The sequence below is a fragment of the Fonsecaea pedrosoi genome, assembly GCF_000835455.1.
Source record: "Fonsecaea pedrosoi CBS 271.37 unplaced genomic scaffold supercont1.5, whole genome shotgun sequence".
Taxonomy (NCBI): Eukaryota; Fungi; Ascomycota; class Eurotiomycetes; order Chaetothyriales; family Herpotrichiellaceae; genus Fonsecaea; species Fonsecaea pedrosoi.
This window is the reverse complement of record NW_013550611.1, coordinates 644,668-669,029: the sequence shown is the minus strand read 5'-3', so window position 1 is coordinate 669,029 and position 24,362 is coordinate 644,668. Positions and strand designations below refer to the sequence as shown.

The 24,362-nt window shown below is 53.5% G+C and overlaps 11 protein-coding genes across 11 annotated transcripts; 7 read left to right on the top strand and 4 right to left on the bottom strand.

The window, feature by feature from the left end:
* Nucleotides 1-75: 75 nt before the first annotated feature.
* On the top strand, nt 76-1,569 carry Z517_07715 (uncharacterized protein; the record flags this gene model as incomplete). The annotated part of the gene is made up of 2 exons (XM_013426236.1): nt 76-1,486; nt 1,547-1,569. The coding sequence occupies 2 exons, from the start codon at nt 76-78 to the stop codon at nt 1,567-1,569; spliced, it is 1,434 nt and encodes a 477-aa protein (XP_013281690.1).
* A 625-nt stretch (nt 1,570-2,194) lies between these two features.
* On the top strand, nt 2,195-3,563 carry Z517_07714 (uncharacterized protein; the record flags this gene model as incomplete). The annotated part of the gene is made up of 3 exons (XM_013426235.1): nt 2,195-2,686; nt 2,767-2,929; nt 2,995-3,563. The coding sequence occupies 3 exons, from the start codon at nt 2,195-2,197 to the stop codon at nt 3,561-3,563; spliced, it is 1,224 nt and encodes a 407-aa protein (XP_013281689.1).
* A 971-nt stretch (nt 3,564-4,534) lies between these two features.
* Z517_07713 (uncharacterized protein) lies at nt 4,535-7,115 on the top strand (the record flags this gene model as incomplete). Its single annotated transcript, XM_013426234.1, has 12 exons — nt 4,535-4,600; nt 4,664-4,691; nt 4,752-4,813; nt 4,871-5,061; nt 5,156-5,584; nt 5,651-5,715; nt 5,890-6,019; nt 6,158-6,297; nt 6,424-6,537; nt 6,612-6,652; nt 6,759-6,823; nt 6,956-7,115. 12 exons carry the CDS (start codon nt 4,535-4,537, stop codon nt 7,113-7,115), a joined length of 1,491 nt encoding a protein of 496 aa, XP_013281688.1.
* A 987-nt stretch (nt 7,116-8,102) lies between these two features.
* Nucleotides 8,103-9,375, bottom strand: Z517_07712 (uncharacterized protein; the record flags this gene model as incomplete). Its single annotated transcript, XM_013426233.1, has 4 exons — nt 8,103-8,266; nt 8,406-8,502; nt 8,669-9,204; nt 9,294-9,375. 4 exons carry the CDS (start codon nt 9,373-9,375, stop codon nt 8,103-8,105), a joined length of 879 nt encoding a protein of 292 aa, XP_013281687.1.
* Nucleotides 9,376-9,873: 498 nt separating this feature from the next.
* Nucleotides 9,874-10,905, top strand: Z517_07711 (uncharacterized protein; the record flags this gene model as incomplete). Its single annotated transcript, XM_013426232.1, has 5 exons — nt 9,874-10,134; nt 10,193-10,359; nt 10,429-10,541; nt 10,596-10,763; nt 10,841-10,905. The coding sequence occupies 5 exons, from the start codon at nt 9,874-9,876 to the stop codon at nt 10,903-10,905; spliced, it is 774 nt and encodes a 257-aa protein (XP_013281686.1).
* Nucleotides 10,906-12,450: 1,545 nt separating this feature from the next.
* On the top strand, nt 12,451-13,527 carry Z517_07710 (uncharacterized protein; the record flags this gene model as incomplete). The annotated part of the gene is made up of 2 exons (XM_013426231.1): nt 12,451-12,854; nt 12,993-13,527. The coding sequence occupies 2 exons, from the start codon at nt 12,451-12,453 to the stop codon at nt 13,525-13,527; spliced, it is 939 nt and encodes a 312-aa protein (XP_013281685.1).
* Nucleotides 13,528-14,255: 728 nt separating this feature from the next.
* Nucleotides 14,256-15,660, bottom strand: Z517_07709 (uncharacterized protein; the record flags this gene model as incomplete). Its single annotated transcript, XM_013426230.1, has 2 exons — nt 14,256-15,086; nt 15,178-15,660. The coding sequence occupies 2 exons, from the start codon at nt 15,658-15,660 to the stop codon at nt 14,256-14,258; spliced, it is 1,314 nt and encodes a 437-aa protein (XP_013281684.1).
* A 1,302-nt stretch (nt 15,661-16,962) lies between these two features.
* Nucleotides 16,963-17,949, top strand: Z517_07708 (uncharacterized protein; the record flags this gene model as incomplete). Its single annotated transcript, XM_013426229.1, has 1 exon — nt 16,963-17,949. The coding sequence occupies one exon, from the start codon at nt 16,963-16,965 to the stop codon at nt 17,947-17,949; it is 987 nt and encodes a 328-aa protein (XP_013281683.1).
* Nucleotides 17,950-18,172: 223 nt separating this feature from the next.
* Nucleotides 18,173-18,649, bottom strand: Z517_07707 (uncharacterized protein; the record flags this gene model as incomplete). Its single annotated transcript, XM_013426228.1, has 1 exon — nt 18,173-18,649. The coding sequence occupies one exon, from the start codon at nt 18,647-18,649 to the stop codon at nt 18,173-18,175; it is 477 nt and encodes a 158-aa protein (XP_013281682.1).
* Nucleotides 18,650-19,002: 353 nt separating this feature from the next.
* On the bottom strand, nt 19,003-21,312 carry Z517_07706 (uncharacterized protein; the record flags this gene model as incomplete). Its single annotated transcript, XM_013426227.1, has 3 exons — nt 19,003-20,618; nt 20,674-20,758; nt 21,295-21,312. 3 exons carry the CDS (start codon nt 21,310-21,312, stop codon nt 19,003-19,005), a joined length of 1,719 nt encoding a protein of 572 aa, XP_013281681.1.
* A 1,331-nt stretch (nt 21,313-22,643) lies between these two features.
* Z517_07705 (uncharacterized protein) lies at nt 22,644-24,359 on the top strand (the record flags this gene model as incomplete). The annotated part of the gene is made up of 3 exons (XM_013426226.1): nt 22,644-23,235; nt 23,295-23,723; nt 23,779-24,359. The coding sequence occupies 3 exons, from the start codon at nt 22,644-22,646 to the stop codon at nt 24,357-24,359; spliced, it is 1,602 nt and encodes a 533-aa protein (XP_013281680.1).
* Between the last annotated feature and the right edge of the window lie 3 nt (nt 24,360-24,362).

Genomic DNA, 24,362 nt, shown 5'->3' with positions numbered 1-24,362 from the left:
TTTACTTTGCACACTATCTTCTTGGGCAGCCGCCTCGAAACCCGCGATATGTCTGCCTCACCCACCTCTCACGCCATGTCTTCAGCAAAACGGCCCTTGGAAGATCCTTCTTCACCTTCTGCCCCCACTGACTTACCAGACGCCAAACGCCCAGCGTTAGACAAGGTAGTCAGAGAAGATGCAGCAGCCGAGGGCTCTGCTACCCTCAACAGCGGACCAGCTGAAGGCCCAAAGCCCAACGAAAAGCACCCATTGCCAGCGCCTGTCACAAATGGGTCATCCGAAGCACATGTTGAAGGCGTTGCAGCAGCAGGAACCAAGGGAGCACCAGCCGCTGCGTCGCCGGAGACGCAGTCGCAAAGTGCTGCTTCCCAGAACGAGCGAGCCACGTCTCAGACACCATCTATGCCGCCGCAAGACGAGACGAACTGGATCCATATCCGTGCCGTCATTTCAAGTGCTGAAGCTGCAACCTGTATCGGCAAAGGGGGCGAGAATGTCACCCAGATCCGAAGACTTTCTGGTGCCAAGTGCACTGTGAGTGATTATTCAAGGGGCGCAGTCGAGCGTATCTTGACTGTTAGTGGTGCTCAAGACGCCGTCGCAAAGGCTTTCGGCCTGATCATTCGCACCTTGAACAACGAACCTCTCGAAGCTCCATCAACTGCGCAATCCAAGACCTACCCACTGCGACTCCTCATTCCCCACATCCTTATCGGCTCCATCATCGGAAAGTCTGGTGTGCGCATCAGAGAAATCCAGGAAGCCTCGGGGGCTCGCCTCAATGCCTCGGACTCATGCCTGCCTCTTTCTACCGAGCGCTCTCTAGTTGTACTAGGCGTTGCGGATGCAGTTCACATTGCCACGTACTACATTGCTGTTACATTGGTTGAGCAATTGACGGAACGTTTCGGTGGCCCTGCTGCGTCCGCTTATGCCACAAGAAGTGGTGGTCCAGCAGGAGTTGTCCCCGGAGGTATGCAGGTTGTGCCATATGTTCCACAACCAGCCGGGGGTCAATATGGCCATCCAGACATGTACAAGAGGCACAATACACATCCACCACAACGATTGCCCCCTCAACCCTATGGTGCCCCGCAGATGCATGGTACTCCGCAGCAGCCATATCCTCAGTTTGCTCAACCGTACGCAGCAGCGACACCACGAACTCCGAGCTATGGGGTTGGTCCACAGCAACCCGCAGCATATGGCCAAATACCGCCTCAGCCTGCTGCTCATGGACAACCTGCTCAGCCGGCCCATGCGATGCCGGGACAGCCAATCACGCAGCAGATCTTCATCCCTAACGACATGGTCGGTGCAATCATCGGCAAAGGCGGCGCCAAAATCAATGAAATCCGGCATCTCAGCGGAAGTGTGATCAAGATCAACGAACCGCAGGACAACAGCAATGAAAGATTGGTCACCATTACCGGGACTCCAGAATGCAATCAGATGGCGCTGTACATGCTTTATTCCAGGCTGGGTAAGTTTATGGCTGAGACATCTTGACCCATTTGCGTACGTGAACTGACCACATGAACAGAAAGCGAGAAACATCGGATATAGAAGTGAGTGGAGAAGTCAATTGTCCATGTGGCACGGTCACCACTCGAATCTTTCTATTTGTGTCAAAGGCATTCTCTGCAGGCTCTGGCGGTGGTTACTAATAAGAAACACAATCGATATCGTTGTGTGGTTCTCGCCTGGGGCAGGCGGAGCGGAAGTCGCCGTGTGGATGGCGTTGCGAGGACGAGATGGAGGCTGGGAGTAGGACGCTTTGTAAGACGCCATTAATTTTTCCAAGTCGAGAGCACGTCTCCGCGCCGTCGAAGACAGGGAGCCATTTAAAGGGGCTGCCAGCAGATGGACCAGCTGTCTGCCTTGTTCGCAGCTTCTTGATGATGTACCATCAATAGATTGCAAAAGTTCGTTGTCTGAGTAGGTTTGGCAGACAAATAAGCACTGGAATCTCTCGGTCCGTGCCCTTTTCACAAAGCGGCAATGTTCTCGTTCCAAAGACGGTTAGTTTGTGGCTTCAAAATTGCGGGGGGAAATTCTGTTCAACGGCGGGGAGGCCTTGGCTTGCAGGGCTTGTCATGGAGGATTCTGCTTTGTGCTCTGACAGTTCCTGTTCTCGTGCCACTGGCTTTCTTCTCATCGACGATTAGACAGTCCCTATCTCTGTGAAAACATGGCTAACTCAACCTTGCACCGAGCTCCCCCTTTCCGGGCAGAGCACATGGGTTCGCTCCTCCGCCCTCAAAAGCTCCTCGATGTCCGGGCAGCAATCCGGGACAAGAACCTGTCACCAGAAGAAGCCGGCCTCCCTGCGGTTGAAAAGGAGTCGATCGGCCAAATAGTCAAGACTCAGCTCTCGTTGGGCTTCAAAGCCGTTACTTCGGGCGAGTATAACCGTACCCGCTTTTGGGGGTTGTTCTGGGATGAACTCGAAGGCACAATACGCTTACAGGATGCCGAGGCGAGCATGTTCCGTCTTTACCATCCCGATGTGGTATCTTTGATCGAGAAAGATCGGAAGGTCATGCCTGGGGATAGTGTGATTGCCGGAACCAAGATCAGACATGCCGGCACACAGTCAAATCTCCATGAGCTTCGCCTGGTCCAGGCTTTCGTTCCAAAGGAGGACTGGGGCAATATCAAGCTCACCATGATTACACCGTCGGTATGTTTTTCCTATTAGCACGCAGGTGGCGTCACAGCTTCCGCTGGAATCCATCGTAACTGATTGTCGTGCCCTCGAAGTGGTTCCATATGAGGTACAAACAAGGACGGGCATACACGCCTGAAGCATACAAGAACGATGCCGAGTACTTTAGCGACGTTGCCAAGGCATATTCAAGAGAACTCGAGGTTCTGTATGAAGCCGGTCTGAGGAATGTCCAATTCGATGACCCGAACCTGGCATGTAAGAATCTGTTGCCTGTGCCCGTCTGTCTGACATAAGATACTGATCATCGTGCGCCAACAAAGACTTTTGCTCCAAGCAATTCCGAGACGGGTGGGCCCAGGATCCCGACAATATCGGGTCTGTGGACGACCTTCTCGACGCCTACATTAAGCTCTACAATGACTCGATAGCCAAATGTCCGTCTGACATGCACACGGGTGTCCATTTGTGCCGTGGAAATTTCATCGGTGGTCGACATTTCGCCGAGGGTGCGTACGACATTATTGCTAGCAAATTGTTCCAGAACCTCAATGTCAACACCTTCTACCTGGAATACGACACTGAACGTGCGGGTGGATTCGAACCACTCCGACACTTGCCGAAGAACAAGAACGTGATTATCGGCTGTATCAGTACCAAGTTGAGGCAACTGGAAGACAAGGAAGAGATGAAGCAGCGGATCTACAAAGCGGCGGATTTTGTCGCCGAGGGATCGAACCAATCGAGGGAAGAGGCCCTCAAGAGAATCGGCATCTCTCCCCAGTGCGGGTTCAGTACTCACGAGAGTGGATATCCTCTGAGTGATGAGGACCAAGAGAAGAAGTTGAAGCTGATCAGGCAGATTGCGGACGAGATCTGGGGCGAGCCCTGAGATGGGTTTGACAGTAAGTGGTCGTGACGGTGTGCTTTTCCTTGACGTACGGTTAATATACATAAACATACGTGGACGGTCTGAAAGAGCATATTCTGTCACCAGAGCATTTCAACATTCTGGTTAGACAAAAAGGTCCAGCAGGTTCAACACGGATGATAAAAAGAAGGGAAGGGGGGCATGTCTGAGTGAAGGACGGGGCTATATCTGGACCAAATGCAGCCCAGTAACGACGAGGCTGACTGACCTCATGGGACAGCCTCTATAGTGTCGACTCTCTGTACTATACCAAGACAACCAGAGGAAGAAGTCTGTGCCTTGGTAATTGCCCACCTGATTCCATGTCGCTCCGTCATTGCACCGAGAAAGCGGCTCCGTTCCGCCTGATCGGGCTTCCCACGGTCTTTTAGTCCTTTCCAAACCCACATTCTGCCTCATGTACCGAGTATATTCCCACCGGACCCCACAAACTCCAGAGCTCCCCCGGTTTAACGGGAGCGAATGGTAAGTCGTGTCGGGGTAATCTGCCAGGCACGGCGGGAGGTCGGTCAAGACGCCGTGTCCTAGATTCTGACAACATTAGCGACATCTGATCTGATGTGGCACACCTCACTGACTCTCTTCCTCTTCGCTTCCAAATCCGGCGGACAAGACACTTATTGTTAGCTTTCGGAGCGTGCCAACCACCTTCTGAGCTCGCTTTGTGCTCGTCCGAGTATGATGCATCGCTTCTGTTTCCTCCACACCGTCGGCAAATGGGGGACAAATGATGGACAGATTCCGTCGGCTCCCACACCGACGGCAATTGAATCCATGCAGGCCGCGAGAATGCTGATTACTTCCTGCATGTCGTGTGTCTTCGCTCTTGACATTCGCTCACCATCACTTTGCTGATCCTCGACTCTGGGTTCATTCTGTCCTTCCCTATCATCACCATTTTGCGTGACTGAGTTCTTTGAGCGTCGCCCAGCATGACGGGAACACTGTGGTATACTCTGGGGATATCGGCCTTTGTGGCCATCGGCACGTTTGTGTTTGTATGTCACCTGCGTACGTGGACGGGGATCGATCGATCATGGCTGACTGTTGGGCGTGGATAGGGTTTTGATACTGGCATTGCTACAACGAGTGAGTGGATATGCTGTGGTATATCGAATACGTGCAAAGATGCTGATATGGAGTCTTCAGCAATCGCACACCAAAGCTGGATTGACTACATGGACCATCCGTCCAAGGGTTTGACTGGAGCTGTATGTTAACACCCCTGAGGGCCACTCTCTTACGACTGAGCTTCTAAAACCCGACAGGTTGTTTCTGTCTATATCGCCGGCGAGGCGGGCGGAGCTTTGACACAAACCTTTATTGGCGATGCACTCGGTCGAATCCGCTTTCTGCAGTTGATGTCGGTGATTGTCACCATCGGCACTGTGATTCAAACTGCTTCTGTCAACATTGGAATGTTCCTAGCTGGTCGCGTCTTAGCGGGATATGCTGTCGGGTGAGTGTCAAGACTCCAGACCTATTTTCTTGACTTATATTCTCGTCCCATCACCCGATGTTCAGGACGACAACTGATTATCTCGTCACTGAAGAGGAATGGTCGCCACGGTCCCCATCTATCTCTCTGAAATTGCAGCCCCCAACGTCCGCGGTCTCATTGGAGGCATCTCCGGGTGTGGGATATCCCTTGGTACCATGGCCTCCAACTGGGTCGGATTCGCATGCAGCTATGCTCCGTACGGCCCCGTGCAATGGCGCCTCCCACTGGGTATCCAGATTCCCTTTGGCATTCTGTTGTTCGCAGGCCTAGCGACCTTCATGCCCAACTCTCCTCGCCAATTGATCCGGAACGGCAAAATCGACGAAGCACGTCGCGAGTTCATGAGGATCAGGAAAGACCTGACCAACCACGAGGTGCACGAGGAGTTTGTGCTCATGAGGCGCCAGATTGAGTTTGAACAGCAGAGAGAGGTCAAGAGTCTGCGCGAGGTGTTTAAGCTCTTCAGGCACAGAGCACTCACGTATGTGTGATTCTTCTCGTGCCGTGATGCCGACGCATTGAGAATGAGGCTGACAGGTGCATAAAGATCAATTGCGGTACAGACCATGACAAGTCTGACTGGTGTCAATGTCATCCAGGTATACTTCCCCTGTCACAGTCGCACACCCAGCACGCGAAGGTAATCGCTAAGCTAACCCTTGCCTGTGGACAGTACTACCAAAGTAAGGCATATCTGCTTCTTAATCCCGGTTCCCTCTGTTGTTCGACCCGCACATGATATAGAGGGCCATACAACTGCATTTAGCTTACAGTCCCTCTCACTAGCAATCCTGTTCAAATCGCTCGGGATTAACAGCCATATGATCTTGGCCCTGGCGTCCATTTATGGCACGCTCGCCTTCACCTCGAATGTCCTCACCACGGTTTTTATGAATGATCAATGGGGTCGCCGAAAGTGAGTCTCCAGCCGTACTTGGTCCATTGTTCCTATTTCCTATCTACTGCTTTGCTTCCAAAGCGTAGAGGAATGCTATTATTATCTTGTCTTTCCATTTATCGTCATACGCTGGTCTAATCTATTCTCCTCGCAAAGGATGATCCTCGCCGGACTGTCCAGCATAGTAGTGATCGAGATATACGCCGCCGTCATGCAGCGCGAGTTTCAAAACACAGACAACAAGGTCGGCAAGGGATTCGCCGTTCTGGGCATCTACTTGTTCGTGGTGTCTTACTGTGAGTTGCTTCTGCACCCTCCACCTACAGACGTTCCCCTAGGCTGCCTTGTTGGCACCATCTTCTTCGTCCAACACTCTTGGTCAATTCCCTACCCCTTTTCTCACATCATTGACACACATGCAGATGGCTTCATCAATTCTGTGACGTGGCTGTACGGCGCCGAGGTCCTTCCTGTCAACCTGCGGTCGAAAGTCATGGGTCTGGCGGCGGCGTCCCACTTTATCGTCAATGTCGGGAGTGAGTACCACCTGCAGCCCTTCCTTACTCTCCTTGCGCCACGAGCTAACCACGCTTTATCAAAATCTCTACAGTAACCGAGGCTGGACCTTCTGCCTTTGCCAATATCAAAGAGGTGAGTTGCCCACTCGTTCTCTGAGGGAGGTGTCCCCCCTCCCCCATACGCCCCCCCTTTTTTTTTGGACGCCAAAAAGCCTAATAATTTCGCCTGTGGGGGTTAGAACTACTACTACGTCTTCGTCGGATGCTCCTTTTTCTTCCTCATCGTGGCATATTTCTACTTCCCGTAAGTCCAACCACTCTACCCGCGGGGGGGACTTTGAAAGATGAAACCCGAGAACCCTCTCTTCCGGGCTCTCTCAGTCCCCCGTCTGCCTACCTAGGATGGTCGCTGATTCGAACTTCTCTTCCCCACCAGAGAAACAAAGAGGAAGACGCTCGAAGAGATTGCCGCCGCCTTTGGCGACAAGGTCGTCCTGCTCACCGAGAACGATCTCGCGGTTGAGACTGCGGTCATGGAGGACAAGGGCGTTGCTGTACAAGTGGAGAGCGCCTCGACGGCGACGGCTAAGGTCTAGGAACCATCTTCGGCCCGCTGGGGCAAAGATATAGTTGTTGGTTCCTACGGCGGAAGGGAGAAAGCATTGGTGGTCCGGCACCGTGAGTGCTGGTCAGTCACGTATGATGTGTCTGTCTGTGGTGGGGGTCACTTGCGAGGTGTGCCAGGACTGGAGTGAGAGGCACAAGTACACTCAAGAGTGTATGCTATGGTACTTGTCGAGATTGCACTTGTTCTTCATGTATTTCAATCTCGTCCACCGTTGCACGATTTGAGCAACACCCGTGCCTCTCACAGGGATTCATGGTTGTCCAGATGTGGCTAGTGAATTCTCTATACCAGCCGTCGCCCCACACTCTGAAGCCGCTGGACTCCACTTCAAGTCTAAGTGCCCTAGTACTTACTACCTCGTACAGTCCTGCTGTACTCCTCCTTGTATAGTACATAGGTACTGTCCTCTTCTCAGTACCATTCCACAACCCCAGTTTTCGAGATTGTACTTCCCACCTCTCATAACGTTACGTCGCATTACTCACTACTCCAATACCGGGCTCTCTTCGACCCTGAGAGTGAGTGAGTGGGTGTAGTGTAGAGATTAGTGAATGCCTAGCTAGAGGAACTATAATGGAGTTAATAAAAGAAAAACCACGGCCAGCCTCGTCTCCATGTTGTATGTGTGCGAGGTATGGCTCTAGCCGTTCGCACGCCGGCAAAAAGGGGATGGCGTAAAAGGTATCGGGATAGGCTACAAAAAGCCGAAACGTTGGTCTTTGTTCCTATTTCGTTTTTGAACGGAACATCTGATTCAGCAGCGTGGGGGGAGGATCTCATTGTCATGCGGGCGGAGCATTCATTCTTCGCACAACACCCCGATAGAAATACTACTTACGAGCCACCCGAGGGCCCTTTCGCTTGACTTGGGGCGATCGGTCACAGTCCTCAGACCACATGGCACACGCCACAACACCTCCTCCTCCTGGCTTTCCCTTTCATCGAGACTCAAGATCTACTGCCCCACCCTGTTCGGTATCCCCGTCATCTGCTCGGCCAACACGTCCGCCGGCAAAGCGGGCCTGTCCGCGACCGATTTCCCCGCCGTGGTGCCCGCGTCGACAGGCATGATCAGGCCGGTGATCCACCGGGCTTCCTTGCTGCAAAGGAAGAGGATTGCTGGGGAGTGAGAGCGAGTGACGACGGTCAGCGCCGTTGGCATGGGTATAGATATCAGGCAGGCTCAGACGGCCCCTCCTAGCGGCGGAGAACAGAAGGGAGGGAACAGGGAGGAGGGGAGAAAGGAGAGGAAATTTACCGTATCCCACGTCCCAGCCCGTGCCTTCTTGCTTCAACATGTTCTGGTTGATCCGTGCTTGTCTCATGTCGTCGGAGATGCCGCGGCTTCTTACCATCTATCATTATCAAACGTCAGTGATTGTGGCTAAGGGTGGAAAGTGAAATCTGACAAAATGCAATTATCTTGTAGTATCAAAAAAATCATTCTGGGAACAAAAACCCGAGGTGTGATTGCACAAGATACAAACGCAAAGACTTGCACGAGGCCTGAAAGGGACTCACCGGAGTAAACACCATGCCGGGACACACGCAGTTGACCCTGATATTCTCGGTGCCATGCTGCGCGGCCATGGCCCGTGTCATTTGAACGATCGCGCCCTTGCTCGTAGGATAAGAAAGGCTGCGATGGCCACCGAGCAGGCCCGACACCGAGGACACATTGACGATGGCGCCACGGCCGGCCTTGCGCATCTCAGGGACCACGTGCCGCACCATCAGGACCATGCTCGTGACGTTGATGCGCATGTCGCGGTCCCAGGCCGCGAGATCTAGTGCGGTAGCGTCCCCCATGGCGCCGCCCACGCCCACGACGTTGACAAGGATGGTCACCGTGCCGAAGAGCTCGACCGTCTTGGCCACGGCGTCCTTGCACGACGACTCGTCTGTGACGTCGGCGCGGATCACTGTGGAGATGCCGCCCTCGGCGTCAATCATGCGTTTGGTCTCCTCGGCCCACGAGACGTTGATGTCCAGGAGGGCGACTTTGGCGCCTTGCCGCGCGAGAAGGATGGCCGTCGCGCGTCCATTGCCGATTTCGCCTATACGCAAGTAGATCTTCAGTTTAGGAGGAGACTGTCGCTGGTAGTGATGGTAATGAAGGGAGACATGGGTTGGTCAAGTGGCTTACCAGCCATACGGGAGCCTGCGCCAGAGACAATAGCGACCTCGCCGTCGAAGCGGAAGGGCTGGTGGGGTATGTTGGAAGCCATTATGTCTCCTGATCAGTTACCCGGCACAGATCGATGGTACAACTGATATTCAGTGAGTTGAGTTAATACTCGCACGCCAAAGCCGTTAAACCCTTCTCTCTACCTGCTCAGGTCTTGCCGTCGCTTGTAAAGCTTTCGATGCCCATCTGAGCACTTGAATGGGTGTTATATGTGGCCCTCAAGCCTCACAATGGGCTGCGGCCGATGCCCGCTTGCGGGGGCAACACTGGCAACATGCTTGTAGGAGGTACTTTTGATGCCTTTGCTGTGCCTGTGATTGGATCGCCGGCTCGTTGGCCGTCTTGGAGAAGAATGTACAGTTGGAGAAGAATCTGAGGTGGACATCCGACGCTGGAAAGAGGCCTCGGAAGAATTGCGTGATCGCGCCATCACACAAGATCAAGAGACAACGTTCTCAAAGTGAAGAGATATCGCTCGAGACAGTACCATCCCAGACAGCAAGCCAGCAGATCTTGGACTCCAGAACTTACAGTGCTCATGGCGGACAAACAAGGCTTTCTCGCAAAGCCGTCAGGCGAGTGCTGCTTGAAGGGTTCGCTCCACGAGGGGGAACCCAGAGGCCGCATTGAGACAGTCGGTGGCGTCGAGACGTACATTTCGACTCCTCAGGGCAAGAATAACGGCAACGTCGTGCTTTACTTCCCTGATGTTTGGGGTTTCTTCAACAACGGGTTTCTCGTCATGGACGCCTTTGCCGATGCTGGCTACACGTGTTTCGGACTGGATTACTTCAAAGGAGTCGGTTCACCCTTGATCTCATGGAACGGCGACCTCGATGGCTGACCAGAGTGCGTAGGACCCGGTGTGGAAACATCGCAAGGGCCGCGATGACCCTGCTCCGGGGTTTGATTTTGAGGCGTGGAAGCAAAAGTACACGGTATTCGCCAACGAAGTGACCCCGGGTTGGGTTGAGGCTGTCAAAGCCCAGTTTGGATCACCAACGACCAAATTTGCATGTGTCGGGTATGTCTTGCTTTGATAGGTGTGAGCTTCGTTCGACATGGACCTGGACCTGACCATCGTGCGTGCCAGATACTGCTTTGGAGCCCCATATGTCTGCAACGAGTTAGCCAGAGACATTTGCACCGCAGGCGCATTCGCCCATCCGGCCTTCTTGAAGGAGACACATTTCCGACAGTTGAAAAGTGAGAGAACTTGAGCCAGTTGTCGCGATATCCCGACTAACAAGCCCCCTCAAGAACCTCTGTTTTTGTCTTGCGCTGAAACCGACCACACTTTTGGGACCGACGCGCGCAACGAAGCCATCAAGATCCTCCAGGAGGACAAGAAGCCGTACAATCTGCAGCTCTTGTCTGGAGTGGAACATGGGTTTGCCCTCCGTTGTAACCTGGACAACCCCTATGAACGTAAGTCGGCCATTTGATTCTCGACGATACGATATTGGACCTGGAGAATTTGATGTGACTGACAAGCCAACCGACAGGGTATGCTAAGGAGGAGAGTTTGAGGGCCATCGTCGAGTGGTTCAACTTCTGGCTGTCACAGTGAGGCCAGTTCGTGATGGAACTTGTCCACAGCAAGGAGCAGACTGTAGTCGATGGTGACCGTGCCTGTATCAGGTCTATCGACCTAACCACCTGCCTTTTCAGGAGCGAGTGTTCGCTCTGTATGCAATTGCTCTTGCCACTTCATGTTACACCTCGAGTTTCTTTCCTGTTCCAAGAACCCGTATTTCGCGTGACACAAACTGAAAAGGCCATTGACATGCAGAGGTCGTTGATGGGTTTGTTGATCGTCGACTCGCATCAGCTGGCGAAGTGATAAAAATATCTCGAATCTGCCAGGACTCGACCTGTGAAAGCTCGAAGCACCGAGCCACCACTGACAAAGGAAGGATCTGCACACTTTGATCGCTCTTCTTCGTACCTATCAGCACTTGCCGGCATTCGGTGAGTATTTAATCCTCTGCTAACCCTGCATGATACAGGACATGGACTTCGCGTGGTGGGCCTTTTGCTATCCATATGGGTCAAAGCTTGTCTTGCAGCCCCGCTGCCGCGGCCCGCAGCTGCATTTGCAGACTCGTCATTCTTTTCGCCACAACATAGCTTCGTAGACTTGAGTGCTCGCGTGCATAGCTGTATCAAGCTCGGACCGCCTCACAAAGAAGCCAAAGCGTCCTCAGCTGGTCCGTTACCAAGAACCTGATGCTCCTGCGAGAATGACCACAGGGCACTTGCTCTGATCGTCAGGGGCCGCACAGCATTCTGAGTTCCTTCCAGAACCAGTGGAGATGTGGACGAGGGGCATTGACTCAGAACCACCGGGTTGGTTCGCCTGTCCACGAGTCTTGAGAGCGGCTTTCAGCTGTCTAGAGCAAGGTCCCAGCTGAGATCCCTTGCTTGTATGGACCGGATATCTGTGAGTCCGAGTTGGTAGACTTTCCCCCCTTTCCCTTGCAGTCACAAGGCACAAGGCACATATAATGGGGCTGTGATAGGCTGTGGACCCGCACCAATGGGAATCCCGGAATCTCCGGCCCCTGAGTGCCAAGCCTTTCCTGAGACCCCCTGAATTGTTCCACCTTTTCTCGCTCTCTTGGGTCCCCCCAGCTTTCGGAATCGTTTCAACCCCCCAAAATATCTCATAGAACCAACACAAATATCAAGGTTTCGGTAACCCCATGCATACGCTCCCAAGACCTTCCAAGCCTTATCCAAAACACTCCTCGGGCGGCTTGCAAACCAACGCAGGGGATAAAAGACTTTTTGCCAACACCTGCAAACATGGCATTGCTGCCCATTTACTGGTCCTGGGACAGTGGTGATCACTGAGGCTGAAGCACCACATGTTGCAGACTCTGCCGGCTGATGGTATTCCAGCTGCTTACTTTTTGAACAGGCCTTGCATGGGCTGGCGCTTTCTTTCATGGTCGAAAGTATGCGGGATATAAAGGACTCGACTCTGCTCTCGGCGGTTTGTAAGAGTTTTCGTCCCATCGCCCATCCTTGAGACCATCACATATTTGCGAGTGCCATTTGAAACTGTGTGTCTAGTTCAGCCTGATCCATCCTCTATCGTACCCTCGCAAACATGGCATCTGCACCCTTTGAGATCAAAGGCCCCCTGCCTGCCCCTCACTCGAACTACTACCGGCCACCCACGCCGCCGGGACTGTCGTACTCGCAGTCCTTCGAGGCGCCGTTCTACATGGACGAGAAGACCAAATACATCCACCCTCCGACGTCGCAGCCGCAACAACAGGCACCTCCTCCGTCGTTCAACGATGCGACCATGGTGTCGATCCCCGCCGACATGTTTGACCGGATGTTCTTGCAGGTCCAGAACCAGGACCCGGCGACAGGCGGGAGAAGCGCGAAGCAGACGTTCGCCAATCCGACTCCTCTGTCCATTGTTGGGTTTTTGCTCTGTCTGAGCCCTCTGAGCTGTGACTTGATGGGCTGGCGAGGGGCAGGTGGCAATGGAGCCGCGTCGGTGTAAGTATATACCTATCACTCCCCGCTTTCTTTCTCTTTCCCTTTCCCTTTCCCATTCCCCCCCAATTCCCTCCCCTCTTTCCACTACAACCGAGACAAGAACAAAGGGACAAAGAGTCTGACAGATTTCCGGTACAGCGGAGCCTACTTCTTCATCGGCGGCGTGCTGATGCTTCTGGGCGGCTTCCTCGAATGGGTCGCCGGCAACACGTTCCCGTTCGTCGTCTTCGCCTCGTTCGGCGGCTTCTGGTTCTCGTACGGCGCGACGCTCCTCCCCTTCTTCAATGCCTTTGGCGCCTACTCGCCCGACCCGGAGGACCTCACGGCGGGGCTGGCGAGCAAGGGCTTCAACGCCTCGTTCGGCTTCTTCATGATCTTCATGGCCGTGCTGTGCCTGATCTACCTGGTCTGCGCGCTGCGCACGAACCTGGTCTTCGTCGTCATCTTCGCCGGCCTCTTCTGGGGTTTCACCCTGTTGACCACGACATTCTGGCTGCTCGCCGACGGCGGCGCCGGCGCCGGCACCACCCTGTACATCGCCGGCGCGAGCTTGGGCGTCAGCTGCATCGCCGGCTGGTATCTGCTGCTGGCGCTGCTGCTGGCCGCGGTCGAGTTCCCCATCACTCTCCCGCTAGTCGATTTGAGCGGCTGGCTTCGGTGGAGGAGGTCCTAGAGAGTGACACACGCACACACACACACACAGAGAGAGAGAGAGAGACACACACACAAACACACACATATATACCTCAAGTCTTCCTTGATGGGTCGTTTTGAGGCCAGAGAGAGACGATCTCGATACTCTGGTTGATGAAGAAGCAAAAAAAGAAAATTCCCTTGTTCGGCTACAAGTGTACCATGAATACGCAATTTTTTTTTTTCTTTCCAGGTTCACCAGACATGTTCTGATCCTACGGTGTTTTGTTTCCATGTCCGGCCTCATTAGTAATGTTCTGAGCTTCTGGATTTGCTTTCTCCTCGTCTTGCCCACGATGCCACGCTTGCTCCACGTTGTCTGGGGTTGCCCCTGATCTTCAGGACGGGTACGAGTACGAATAGGTACGTCTACTGTAGCCGCGTGATCGGCCTGATTGGATTGCTTCGCTTTCGGTGGATGCTAAGCATAGTGGCTGTGGGGACACTGGGTCACCAAGACCTCAGCTACGCAAAAGTGCTGATCCCACCCATTTTAAAACACTCTTATCCCTTCTCCAGTAAAGGATAATCAAAAATAATCCCCCTCCCTATCTGTGGTCCTCCAGCTATCCACGCTGTGGTTACTACAACTTGTGAGAGAATGGCAATGGCAGTCGAATGTATATAGTTTGCCACTAGGCGGCCGGTCGTGACCGTTCAAATATTCCCCAGCTGAGTGATGACGGCCAAAAGTGCAAAGATCACTGTTTATTCAACGATCAGTCTTTTTCGCTCTCCTTTTCCAAGACAAGGTGTCTGCTGGGAGAGGAATAACTTACAGGCCGACGTTGTGATTATATACGTGGCAATGACCCACGCGGCCTCTGCGACCGCGACGTCGTCGACCTCGCCGTGGTCCGAGTACATGTACGAGAAGCCGATGGCCAGGCTCAGCAGGATGGGCACGACGCCCCAGAAGACGACTTTGACGACGGACCAGCGCAGGCGCAGCTCGAGGGTCAGCGTGCCCAGCTCCGGGTTCTTGGAGCCGTTGTTGAAGTGCTGGTGGATCCAGAGCAGCCAGCGGCCCTCGTAGTCGAGCTTGTGGGTGTTGTAGTTGCGCCAGAGTTCGGCCAGCGCGCTCTCAGTCTCGCTATCCAGTTCCGCCTCGCGGTGATAGCCCTTACGCGGGTCGCACTGGTAGATGCCGAAGCCCGAGACTTCTTTCAAGGACAGAGCCCTCCGGATGGGATTCCGCAGGTATCTGTGCGCCTTGCGGATCTGCTGGAACAGCCCGTCGATCTCCATCACTCTCCGGAGGGTCTCCTTGGGCGCGATCTCGTCGCCCATGATGCCCACGACGATGTAGTAGTAGTCGAGGTGCCACGGGTGCGCGATGCGCGGGATCGTCTGTCTGGGTTCTCGCTTGGGATTTTGCCCTTCGACCGCCGCCGTGGTGCTGCTGCGGTCTTCTTGGTCCGCCGCGTCCTGCGCCTCTTCGTCAGGCGATTCTGGCTGCCTGTTCCCAGAGAGCCCGAATCGCTGCCGCGCCTGGGGCAGTCTGTCGCGGACCCAGCTCGTTTCCGACTTTCCCCATCCCTAAATGCCATGGAACCAGGTTCATACGTCAGCAATCCCAACATACACTGCGAGAGTTATCCACGGAGGTGGGGGGGTTCCAGATACTCACCACACGAACATTGTGCATAGCGGCATCAATACCGGTCGCCGATGTCTTGTAGCTGACAGCACTGGTCAAGCTGAACCCGAAAAGGCGGAACGTGGATCGGTAAGAGTAGGAGCGGCGCATGGATCTCGCGCAGTCGGGCAGGTCTTTCTCCTCGTTGCGGTTCCATGCGAACCACGACAGCGCCGTGGAGCTGAAACCCTCATACTTGACCTTGGGCGGCCTCATCACCACCGGTGGCGGCTCCAGCTTGATCGATCTGGATGACTTGGATGTTTGCGGACTCAATGTGCTGCCAAGGTACTCGGATGTACCCTTGAGGTCCTGAATCAGAGGCGGTTCACTGAGGGACCCTGGTTCATCCGGCTCCTCGTTGGACGGGGCAAAGCGCACAGTGGCGGGAGCAGCAGCAGCAGCAGCAGCAGTGTTGGAGCCTTCGGGCTGCTCATTCTGTTGGGATCTGGGTATGCCAGAGGAGTCCTCCATGATTTCAGCCATTATCTGTCAGTTCTTCCGGATGCTGGGTCCTCGAGCGGTCAACGCCTTTGCTGTTTGTAGCCAGCCTCGAGCTTCAGCGGCGCTCACAAGGCTGGGCTGATATACACATGAATATGGCTTGTGAAATGTCATCGACTCGCATTTTTTGTGACTCTATTCAATTGCCGCTCAAGTTGGAGGTTGGCTTGTCGCCAGAAGAACGTCGCGCTGTTCATTGTGATAATGTGTCTGTGCAACAGCCAGCGGGACGCCTTATTGACTAGTGTGACTAGCGACTCCTTTAGTTGTTGATAAGCATGTTTCAAGCATGGCTAGTCGCCCGGAGATATCTTTACTTGCCGGGGAAGGGGAATTACGACAGCGGAACGGACCATCGTTTGGCCTTAGCAAAGGTCTTTGTTTTGAAATTGAGACGGATGTCAATGGGTGGTATACAGCATCAAAAGCGCAGCTGAGAACAATGCTTGCACGTGATTCAAGCGGTCAACGGTCTTTCCCTGCCTACTTTTGCCCTGGATCTATCATGACTTGATATCGTACAACACTACTTAGTTCCAGCGAAATCGCAACACTTGAGGCATCCGTACCATCGTCTTCTTTGGCCTAAGAGTCTCGATTTGAACGAAGGTAGGGTGATTGGTAGAGGTAATGATGGAGTATGGCCGCCTCATTTGACAACGATGCTTGTCAGGGCGCAGGCTTCATTCCAGACGAGGACCGCAGCCACACCAGATGGGAGCCTGCCACGTCAACTGGCAGGGCTACAAGCTCCAAGATGCGCGGGCAGTTCAAAGCACCAATTACATGATCGCCAGTCGCGGGCGAATGACTTCCAAAGCGCCTATCAAAACCAAGTCAGAGAAAAGCAGATGCTGGAGGGCTGTGTTCAATGAATTAGGCACACGAGAGGTGACAGCATCCACTTGCCCTACAAACACGCGCGCCACGTTTCAATGTGTGCTCCTACTGGCTCTATCTAGTCGTCACTTGAGAGAACACTTCTCATATTGTCATATTCAACTTACTGACTTCCTACCCAGAACCCCGGTAACTCGCGATCAACTCCAGTCTGCCCTCCATCGCACAGGCTGCATGTCTATTGCTGTACGAAACGCTAATCGATATGCTGAATGACCACTAAACGACACGTACATCCCAGCGACACTGCCTTCATAATCCCGACGATATAGAGGAGGTCTCACACTTTGCACCGCGACAGCACCTCAAACGTCCCCATATCTTCTGAGAACGCTGTGCAAACCGGAGCTATTTGTGCTCTGTACTCTCAACATGGGCCAGAACTCCAGTCTGCCAGAGCCGTCAAACCAGTCCCGGCGGGTGGAAGAAACCATGATCAGCACTCTGGACGCAGTCAGTAAATCCCTCAACCAGATCCCAGGGCTAGTCAACAAGGCCGAAAAGATAGCAAACGCCGTGCAAAAGGCCATGCCGGCCGTGAAAATCCTGGCATCCCATGCGAAATACCTGGCCGGGTTTCAGGGATTTTTCATCGCCGCAGGCGCGCCCGCCCAGATCATCCAGGTCTTCCAGGGACAGCAAATCATCGCCGAGCTCCGAGGGATACGACGAGAGCTTGAGGCGCAGACGCGGTTGGACGCCCCTGAAAAGTTCGCCGTCCACGTCCACGGCTACATCGACATGATGACCAAGAGCACCGCCAAATCCGGCAAGAAGCACCTCTACTTCGTCTACCACCCGGACACGGACTGGCACCCCTATTTCTGCCGGTTGGTGGAGAAGAAGCCGACGGCCAACAACTTCTTCGGCATGGCCGAGAACCTCGACACGCTGTGCATCTGGATGCGATATCTACGTGCCCTCTTCGCCCGATCCGGGGAATGGGGCAAGGACCCGGTCTTCCATCTCCTGATGCCCACATACCGCCAACTGCACATCGAGGAACCCCTGGCCTTCGCCGACGCTCTCCAGCCGCTCTGTCTCCACGGCTTCGTCCACAACAGCAAGTGCTCCGTGCTGCTGAACCTGCACAACGCCGACCCGGACATGCTGGACGGGGTCGGCATCTGGAAACGCCCTGCGGGCTTGCTGGGCCTGTTCCAAGCAAAAGAGACCCCTCGGGTTCTGGGCAACGTTCCCATATCCGCCGACGACACCCTCTCCGTTGAGACGGGCGTTCGCAGGGTGCGCAAGAGGAGGCGGAGGGCGGTGATCAGGCGAGGGAGCTTCCACGGACACGGACAAATTAAACATGAACCATGCGAAAATTCCCAGCAGTTGGTTGAGAGGAAGGGCTAGATGGGGCGGTTTCCGCTTTTCATTGAGACTTGTCAACCTAGTCTCATTCCCCGGTTTGCATTTGGAGAGGGAGTCGTGCACAAGATGTGTCCATCACTATTCAACTATGAATCTTCCACCATCGCCACTGCCACTGTCGATAACGCATTACCACACCCCAAAGCCAGTCGATTCTTTTCTCACAGCCATTACTCCAGCACTCCCCTCCCATCCCCTCCACTTCTCAATTTCCCCCAGAGTCCCCCTCCCTCTCATCGCCGGAACTATCGTCATTCTCGTCCTTACAAACCCAGCGCCCGCCAAAATCCGCGTACACGGGCTTCGGCGTCGGTGGTCTGTGCACAAAGCTGGGATGGAAGCCCCTCTGAATAACATCCGGCACGTCCTCGCGCTGTGGCTTGATGGCGGCGGCGGCGGCCTCCTCGCTCTCAATCTCATCATCCTTTTCATCCTTCTCCTCCCTTGCCACATGCTTCACGAGTGGGATGTACATCGACATCGTGGAGGGTTGTGGACAGCCCCGAAACGGCAAGCTCGCTGTCCATGGGTATTCGGTCGCCGCTAAAGGGCGGGGAGGGATGGGGATCGGTTGCACGTACGGTGGTGGAGGCGGAGTGGATGAATCTGGCTGGCTCGTGTGGTCGGAATCCGTGGGACTGGAGGGCCCTGTTGGTGTCCTGGCTGGGGTATTCTTCTCCATGATGGATGCTGTTTCTCGCTTGAGAATGTTCTGAATATTCAGAGTCGTATGGACAGGACAGGCGCGGGAGCTTGCGAGAGTTTGATGCAGGGAACAAAGATACCAGGTCTGCGAGAGCAAGCGGACACTCTAGTAGTCCGTCTGCATATTTGTGCGGTTCGTCGTTAAACAAATCGACAAACCGCGCTTTTGCATGAAGACGCTTCGAACGACGCTGTTGATCATTTGCAAAGTAGGCGCCATAACAATCCAAGGACGAAACAAACACAACTGATTCTATCCACTGTACATGTCAAACACCATGCAATGTTGACCCGCTTTGCAAAGGGTATCAATGCCTTTATATCGTAAAATCATAATGAATCCCCCTTGTCCGCCTGGAGGTCGGCGACTTCATCTCCCTTTTTCGCAGCCTTGTCCCCTGACGGCTTCATCTTTGAGACCACGTGAGCAACTTTGGCCAACCCGGCCTCCATTACGTGACCGGTTTTCGTGTCTTGTCTGCTTCCACCCTCCGGGTCCGACGTGCCGTCGTATGAAAGGGCTTCGCCTTGTGGACCAGATTGTTTCACACCTTGTTCTTCTGAATCCTCGACTCGTTGCGCAGCGGTGCCCATGTCCGAAGTTGTGCATCCGCCCTTGACACTTGACGCACGACTTACATCCGCACTGTCGGCACGGGACTTTCTGAGGCCAAGTTCTTTGCCCAAGGTACTCGCTCCTTGACTGACCATAGCACTCATGGTGAGGGGAGCACCTCCCTTTCGGCCGCTATCGACGCCATCGGCTGGTTGCACCTCTTCGTCGTTTTCACCCTGCCAATTTGCTGGTTGGCTTTCAGGAACTGGTTCGCCCTTTTGGGGTTCTGTAATAATGCGCTCGACAGGAGCACCATCTCCCTCTTGCTTAGCGTACTGCCAAACGACTTTCAATCTGTCGAGGGCTCTGGTACCCTTTCTGGAACTCCCTTTGATACCGTCCATCGCCTCCCAGTCAATCTCAAAGACACCTGAATTGTGCCCTTCGTGGCCTCCTTCAAAGTATGCGTTGAACCAGACATGTGCAATGGCCGTAACCATGGTAAGTCCCGTGTACCCTGCTTTGTTTCGTCGTTCAAAGTCGACATTGATGTCGCTGGTTGGTAGAATCACTGGCGAAGATGGTTTCAGGATGACGTTTTGAGTTGAACCCGAAGAGTTTTTGCTCAGGCTCAACGAAGATGATTGTGGAGACGCGTTCTGCGGTGTGCTAAGGATTTCGCTGTCTTTTTTCGCCTCCGAAACAGGTTTCGATTGTTTGGCGTTGGTCTCCTCCACCACAGTCTTCTCTTGCCGACTGAAGGTATGAAACGTTCGAATGCGACGGCCATCATCCACGTAGCCCTCTATTGAAGCTTTGACTCCGTCTCTAAGGCCCTCGATATGGATCTCGACAACCTCCACAGGTCTTTCGACGTATCGTTTGCCGAGAGTGTTTGCCCACCGATCCACGTAACCAACCCAACGCAACTGACTCGGGATGCTGACGCCAACGCCAAACCCAGGCCGCATACGTCTGATGGTGAACCGCTGGAGCGCTTCCTCTTTCTTCCACCCTTCCTCGCTGATCAGATATGAGCACGCGACCGTCCCGCTTCTGCCTTTGCCCGCTTTGCAGTGTATCACAGCAACTCTCTTCTTGTCCTTATCCCTGTTTGTGTCCGCGTCTTCTTCTACTCGCTGGATCCAATTGCGCATTGCAGCCATGACGTTCGGAATGATGGCGAAGGGAGGAGGGTGGTGGTCTGGGAATGGGAAGTGGTGGATTCGGTTGTAGACCTCGGAATCAGGATATCCTGTGCCTTCGGCTCGAAACTCGAAAATAGCCCAATCCTCGCCATGTTTCCGGTCGAGGAAGGCGACCAGCTGGTCTAGGGGGTTTCGGTAGGCTTTTCTAGGCCATACAGAGCTGGGTCCTGAAGTGACGACAACTGATGGGCATAAGCAAAAAAATCCCCTCTTTTACAAGTCCAATTTGCAACGTACTGTAGTCGGTCACGTAACACAGGTCGAGGCCTGCTTCTGGATGTCTAGCACGGGGGCCTGCAACTATCTGGCGGAGAAGTGAAGCCTGGCTTTGTTAGCAGTGTCTCCCTCGAGATCCGGGAACATCACACACCATCTCCCTGACAAACCCCTTTTTGTTATCTGCACATCATGAGAGGTATTCTTCTGCAAATGCTGTAAGAGACCAAGGGACACTCCAAGCAAAGGACAATGTTGGGAAGAATTCAGCTCGTCAGCCTCCTTTGTAGGATTTCAGAAGTCACGACGCGTGCAATGGATGTGTGACGTCATTGTGCTTCTGCGAGGCTGAAGCGGTCAGTTCTCATTTGACCACAAACTGTTTGAACTTTGTTTCGCTTCAATTCCATGCTATGCCCCATTGATAAAGAGTCGTATCATTTCCCCGAGTAGGCAGTTCAAGACTTAGCGACTAGTGAAGAGCACCCTCGCCTCGAATTTGGCAGAAGAATCACGTGCCACTCGAAGAGAAAAGCAGCATGCAGCAATTCAGAGGTCGCAGTCATATGTGGGCTGGCATTGGTGGCTGTATTGGCCCAGAGTCAACAAGACAGCAGCACTCTGCTTTATCCTCTTTCCTACCTTCTTGAGGCCTCGCATCCCGGTGGAATCATTCCGGCATGGACAGCACCACATCAAACTGGCTGCTCTGATGACAGTTTTCGGCTGGTACTGAGAACTCGAGTCATTTTGTATGTTTCGGCATTGCCAACCATTGGCCAACATGAGAACGTGCACTGGAGCAGATGAACATCAGCTGTCCCAAGCCCGAATCCGAATCATGGTCAGAATTGCAGATAACGCCCTGCCTTTCGAGATGGATGTTGCTCCTATGCGCCCTTCAGCTACCCACAAGGCCGTGACGGAAGGCCGTGACGACCGTCCTATACGGCCGTAGTCGTACTGGATGTGGATCAAGACATTGTTGATAGCCAAAGAAACAAAAATTTACAGAAGCAGGCTAAATCTGGAACACTATGACCAGCATGAATGGACATCAAAGTAGGTAACTCAGTCATTGTGCGTCGTCTCGATACGCATCCCAGATATCAACGTCAGTTAGCGCCCAAAATTTACGAAGGGGGATCAAAAGGGTTGCAGGAACCATCAACAGGCCGAGGAGTTTGATCCAATAGGACTAGAATGTGTCAAAGGTTGGACAGGAGCAATCACTGGACAGGTGAACAAAATACTCTAGGTATGTAGCATTCCCACTGTCCTAGTGCATATGCTTCGGAGCCTCTCGAGGACAGAAACTCTGCTAGATATGACGAGGTTGTTACAGGGTCATGTTGAGAGTCTCAAGTCCCCAATGAATTGAGCAGACAGGCGCAAACTTGTACCGAGTATCTGAACAATAGAAAGGGGTCCTTGTCACCAAGATTGCGGAACATGACCGTTCGCTGAATAATCCCATTCCTGTCCAGGCCCCCAGATACCGGAGGCTCGTGACGCTCCGGGCCTCCGCAAGATGCAAGGATATTTCCTTATCGAGACTCCAGTTCCACTCGGATGCAATTGAAAGTATCTCCATGCGAGGCTGGTGTGTGAGATCCTCGCTCCACAATCTCGTTGCTAGGCCGCCCTGCCAGTAAAATCGGAGGGTCTGACAGAGGTTCTAGGCTGAATGCTGGAGCAAGAAGCCTCCATAACTTGGTCTGACCTATCTTCAACCTGGATGCATGCCCGGAGGCATCTCCACAGTTCTCAGAGGTAAAACTATTTGTACAGTCCGAGTTCTCAGACCCTGCATTGAGAGCACGATCATTATCCCCGACACAGGATACGATGCGCCGTGACGATGGCTCGGAAATGAGCCCCACGGCTATATCATCCTCACATATAAATGACGAATCTGCTGTGCAGAATCATGAAACATTTGGAGGACGACCAGTACCTTTTCTTGTTCGAAGCTTACATGTACTGAAAGGATGACTGCCGACGTTTCGCAATATACCCTCCAGCGTTCGTCGCTTGATCTGGAAGCACGAGATGCAGAGACTTTACAGGACCCTCTTGAAAAAGAGATCACTATCGGCGACGGTATATCACGCCAAAGCAGCAGACACATTGCGGAGTCGCTTTCTCTACCGCGTGAGATTCTCTTCGTGGGCATTATATGCACAGCACAGATCACCACGCAAGCCGGCCTCGGCCAAGCACTCATTATCATCCGAGATATAGCACGAAGTTTCAATCTTACCGACCCCAGCGAATTAACATGGCTGATTGCCGGATACAGCTTGACCGTGGGGACATTCATCCTCGTTAGCGGCAGATTGGGAGATATGTTTGGTTACAAACGAATGCTGATCATTGGGTATGCCTGGTTCTCGGTCTGGTCAATGATCGCAGGGGTAGCTATCTACTCAAATCATGTATTGTTCATTTTCGCTCGGGTATTCCAGGGGATTGGGCCTGCTATTCTCCTCCCGAACGCGGTGGCTCTACTTGGTGCAAGTTATGCGCCTGGGAGTCCTCGGAAAGACATGGTCTTTGCAATGTTTGGTGCCTGCGCCCCTGGTTAGTTAGCACCTTTCGATCGATCGACTTTGTTCGTGGTACTAATTCACCATGCTTAGGTGGCTCGCTCATTGGCTGTGCCTTCGCGGGTGTTTTCGCTTTGACATGGTGGCCCTGGGCATTCTTCTCTTTTGCCATTGCTCTCGCTATGCTTGCAATGGTGTCTTGCTTTGTCGTCCCCGATGCACAGCCAAGGAACCAGTTTGCCGGGTTTTGTCTCTGGGATAAAATCAAGCTCCTTGATCTGCCTGGCGCCGTGGTGGGCATCACGGCTCTAGTGCTGTTCAATTTCGCATGGAACCAGGCACCAATTGTGGGTTGGCAGAAAGCATACGTCTACGTGACAATGCTCCTCGGAATCCTGCTGGTGCCCCTGTTTTTCTATATTGAGCTTCGAGTCTCGAAAACGCCGCTTGTGCCTTTTGACGCACTGACGGCAGATGTTGGATTTGTGCTTTCATGTATCGTCTGTGGCTGGGCATCATTTGGTACGGACTAGTCCCCAGAGCACGCATCTCTACATACTGACAAGTGGGAATCTAGGAATCTGGTTTTTCTATCTGGTCAATTTTCTGGAAATCTTGCGAGGCGCATCACCGTTGCTGGCCGTGGCGTATATGAGTCCCGTCGCCGTCTCTGGTGCCATTGCCTCTGTCGTCACCGGGTTTCTCTTGTCTAAACTTCGGCCAGCAATGGTCATGACGATTGCGCTCACATGGTTTACAGTTGGGCACATCCTGGTTGCCACCACCCCTGTCCACCAAACATACTGGGCCCAGACCTTTGTCGGACTGGTGGTCATTCCCTGGGGCATGGACATGTCTTTTCCTGCGGCGACAATCATTCTGTCCAACGCAGTGCGGAAAGAACACCAAGGTATTGCGGCCAGTCTCGTCACAACAATCGTGAACTACAGCATCTCGCTGGGACTGGGCTTTGCGGGGACTGTGGAAGTGCATGTCAACCATGGTGGACGCACGCCACATGACCTTCTGCTCGAGTACCGTGGAGCATGGTATCTTGGAATCGGGTGTGCTGGGCTTGGACTGTGCGTCAGCATTGTATTTTTGTTGAGAGACTACTATAAAGTCAATGGGAAGACGAAAGGTGGTGCCACGGAGTGATGT